We start from the raw sequence: 4,367 nt of genomic DNA, 5'->3' as shown, positions 1-4,367 counted from the left end.
TTTAAGCAACCACAAACAAGTGATAGATTCTTCATTAGCTCGCATCGATTCCATACTTACACCGCTGTTTCATCCTTAAAAGCATTGAAGTATCAGATCACTCGGACTATAGCTATTATTTCTAGCAGATGAAGCAACCAAAAGTTGAGGATCTCTCCCTGGCTTATATCGATTCTATGTTATTTACTGCTGCGTCAGAGATCACACGATTGGAACAAATATAAAAAGGGACTAAGTTTATTGTTCACCGGTTTTAAAAAATAATTTCGAGCAGACGGTCATGGTTCACGCCTTCATCATCCACACACTTCTTCCAGGTTCGAGTCTTGTGCTGCATTCGTCGACATTCCGCCAGGATCCTTTAACTTCGTATGAGATCAAGGAATCGGGAAGCCGATGGCATTGCGTCCGGCAGGCCCAGTGGCAGTATGTCGCAGATGTGGTTCATGGCGAATACCAGTTCCGAAGAACCGTATCGGGACGATCATTGGACGAAGATCTAGCCAGAGCCACCAACATCGACAATGGCTTGGGGCTACCCGAACTGGAGTGTGGTGTCCTCAGGTTATCCGAACACGCTCCCTATGCCGACGAGAAGGTCATCGTTTGGTACGGAGCTGGCACCCTGGCTTTCAGTTTGGTCTGCGATAAAACCGAGAACCGACTCATCGCCGAAGTTATTCTCAAACACATAGTTCGCTATCTCCAGGTGGGTGCAGGTTCGCTTCATTTTTCTTCCCCACTTCCAATACCCTCATTCTTGTTATTGTTGTTTAGCTACACAGATGTATGATGACGTTCCAGCCATGACCATCCAGGTCTTTTTCTTTTATTATCATCGTGCATTATCCCTCTCGGACTGCTATATAATCCATTGACTCCGCCCCTTTTTTTAAGACGATGAGATTTGGTAGGGACAGATTCCGCCGCTCTTTCTAGTAGGGTCCTTCGTTGGTTCTTTCCGTCGAAAAGTCGAAAGGGCGCATATAAAGTTATGTGTGGGTCTAGAATTGGTGAGTGTATATATATATATATATATATATATATATATATAGGCAGTTTAGACATGTATGTGCACTGAATGGGTGTAGAATCAATATGTACAATAGGGTTACAATGTGTGTGTGTGTGTGTATACATAAATATATACATATCTATCTGTCTGTCTATAAATCTCTCTCTCTCTCTCTCTCTCTCTCTCTCTATATATATATATGGGGGGGGGGAGCATTCTTGCCATGACGACCTCCTCTTACTTAAGAACTAGTCAACCTCTGCACTACTGAACTGCATTATCAAATCAACTGTCTTTTTTTTTTTTAATACGATGTGGTGTATTGATTTGATGAAAATTTGGTTGCCATTTCTTGTAGGCCGTGTAATCACATGGAGATTCTCCTATCTGTCTGGGGTGAAGTGCATCCACGATGTTTTAGCATGTTGTAACATGTAAAGTGACCTGTTAACTCGAATATAAACATTGACTGTCATGTAGATTGACAAGAGAGTTTGTACACATTGATTGAATCGGCGAGTTGGCAGAAACGTTAGCACGCCGGGCGAAATGCTTAACGGTATTTCGTCTGTCTTGACGTTCTGAGTTCAAATTCCGCCGAAGTCGACTTTGCCTTTCATCTTTTCGGGGTTAATAAATTAAGTACCATTTGCGTATTGGGTCGATCTAATCGATTAGCCCCCCTTCCCCCAAAATTTCGGGCCTTGTGCCTAGAGAAAAAAGAAAATATTGATTGAATATACTGGTATATACGGTGAACACCGATTGGAAACGGTATATTGGTGTCTGCTGGAGAGACTGGCAATAGTCATGGTTTGAATGTCTTTCATCATCAGTTTAGTCTCCCAGGATTGACCTGAAGTCAAACAAAATTTCCCTTTCATTTTATTTTTCTCTGTCTTTTTCTACATTTCATTCTTTCTCCTGTCGTCTGCTTTCTTCCTTTCGTTTATCTCCCACCTGTCTTTTTTCTACATTCCATTCTTTCTTCCATCGAATGTTACTTTTCATTCTTTCTCCTACTTTTCTCTCTTCCTTCTATCATTTACATTATTTCATTCTTATGTTTGCCTCTTACTTTCTTCATTCTGTCGTTCGTTTCCTTTCTATCGTCTGCTTTCTGTCGTCTGCCTATTGCTTACCTTTCTTCTCTCATTTTCTCTCCCTTACCTTGTGACATTAAGCAGACAAAACAAATCTTTCTATGAATAATTTGTCCCTATAGAAGAATTTAAATTTAGCATAGCGAGTCGCTGGATGAACGACTTCCAGAAATAGCAGCCAAATTAAATTAATGAAATCTTATCTATACTAAAAAACAGACTGGTCATGTCTGTAATAGTTTTGTCAACGCAGAGGATATATGGTCGATATGTTTACTGGTTATAAGTTGTGTTTATCATGTGACTATAAAGATGGGTGTAACATCGTTGTGTATCTTGTGACTCGATAAATACAGTGTGCCTGTTTTTACAGTATAGACCCAGTTTAACATGTCACAGTGCAGATAGTGGTGGTGGTGGTGGTGGGGTTACTATTTTACTTTTTAACTTTTTACTTGTTTCAGTAGTTGACCTACGGCCATGCTATAGCACACGTCGGAGTCTCTAGTCGATTAAATCGACTCTGCATTTACACGTCGTCTGGTCCTTAATCTGTCGGTCTCTTTTGCCTAAATGCTATGTTACAAGGACGTACACGAACAGAACCACCATTACGATTATAAAGACTTTTGTAAGGAAAATCTTTTCCAAGGGGTTGGGGAGAGGACTTCGTAAAATTCACAAAATCCGAGCTTTTCCTTCGTAACTTTTAGGAAAATGGGTTCTTTTACAATGAAATTTTATAGAAATACCTTTCAAACGGCATACATACAGACAGACTTAGGGACTTCCACTCTTGTTTCCGTTTACCGAATTCACTGACAAAGCGTTGATCGGTCTGAGACTATAAGTAGAAGACTCTTAGCCAAGAGCTGTGCAATGGGGTGGACGTGAGTAGATTATTCTAACCACACAGCCATGCCCACCACCATAAAAACCATGGTACCCCCATCACATGCATGCATTCGCATTTGAATAGAATCGGAAATTTGTGCACCAAAAATTATTTTCTTCGTAGATGTATGTTTGAAGAATCATAGAAAACAAACAGGCAAAAACAAGAAAAGGAGAAAAATGAGTTTCGTTGGGTCTCTCTCCATTTTCCTGTAATGTTTTTAAAAGTTTTTACTTTTCGAATACTTTTTAAATTTATGTTACATGTAATTTGAAAAAAATCACAATTTCAGATTCTTGAAACATAGATGTAAAAAAAATTTTTTCAAAAGAAAGTAAAACCTCGAAAATTACATAAAGTGGGCCAAAAGATCTACCCCCTCCACACATTCTATTTCATATTTATTTTTCAAAGAATCTGAATTTACAATGCTTAAAACATCTGCATTAGAAGAAATTATGGTTAATGTTTATATCTTGACCCGGAAATGAAACTCCAAAAAATATATTGGAATGGGTGTAAAACAATGTCTAGGAAACGAATATAAAAATAAATGTGCGCAAAGCAACGGGAAGGGGGGACTTCGGAAAATTCCAAAGATCCGAGCTTTTCCTTCGTAACTTTTAGGAAAATGGAGTTTTTTTCAATGAAATTTTATAGAAATACTTTTCAAACGGCATACATTAAGATTATAAAGTAATTTGTGTGGAAAATCTTTTCCAAGAGGGTGGGAAGAGAACTTCGGAAAATTCACAAGTTCTGAGCTTTTCCTTCGTAACTTTTAGGAAAATGGGAGTTTTTTTCAATGAATTTTTATAGAAATGTTTTGGCTTCATTTTTGTTTCATTTTATCTTCAATTATTTTTACTCTTTCTTTTTAACCCTTCCGTAGTTATTCTCATTCACTTGTTATTACTTTCTCTTCTTCTCTCTCTCTCTCTCTATCTATCTATCTATATGTGTGTGTGTGTATAAGAAGGGATGACCACTAAGTGGACATCCTATATGCTAGAAAGAGGTCCATATTTTAAGATGACATTTTGCAGAAATACGTTTTCTAGAGTGTGGAATTACATTAGATTGAAAAATCAAAGTTTGAAAAGAACAATAAACGAATGCTGAGGTTATAAAAATTAGTGGTAACGATGTCTGGACAAAAAGGAAACCATGTTAGTGTTTGTTTGAAACAAGTGAAAGTGTATTAAAACAATATCTTTTATCTACCTGCTAAAATTACTGGATATATAGATCCCAGGGTATATAATCCTTAAGCTGCAAAACAGTTTTGAAATGGCATCAAGTGTTTCCATTTTCCTTTAGTAATTTTTCGCGCCAAAATTTTAAGCAGGTAACA

General features: G+C 37.8%; 1 protein-coding gene across 1 annotated transcript in view; it reads left to right on the top strand.

The window, feature by feature from the left end:
- Positions 1-15: 15 nt before the first annotated feature.
- Positions 16-4,367, top strand: part of LOC106867753 (uncharacterized) — a 10,545-nt gene continuing 6,193 nt past the window's right edge. Inside the window, exon 1 of the mRNA XM_014912719.2 lies at positions 16-709. Within this exon, the coding sequence (XP_014768205.1) occupies positions 281-709 (429 nt within the window). The 5' untranslated portion in view covers positions 16-280. The remainder of the gene's footprint in view (positions 710-4,367) is intronic.

This window comes from Octopus bimaculoides, chromosome 22 (genome assembly GCF_001194135.2).
Source record: "Octopus bimaculoides isolate UCB-OBI-ISO-001 chromosome 22, ASM119413v2, whole genome shotgun sequence".
NCBI lineage: Eukaryota > Metazoa > Mollusca > Cephalopoda > Octopoda > Octopodidae > Octopus > Octopus bimaculoides.
The sequence above is the reverse complement of the archived record's forward strand: the minus strand, read 5'-3'. Positions and strand labels throughout refer to the sequence as shown.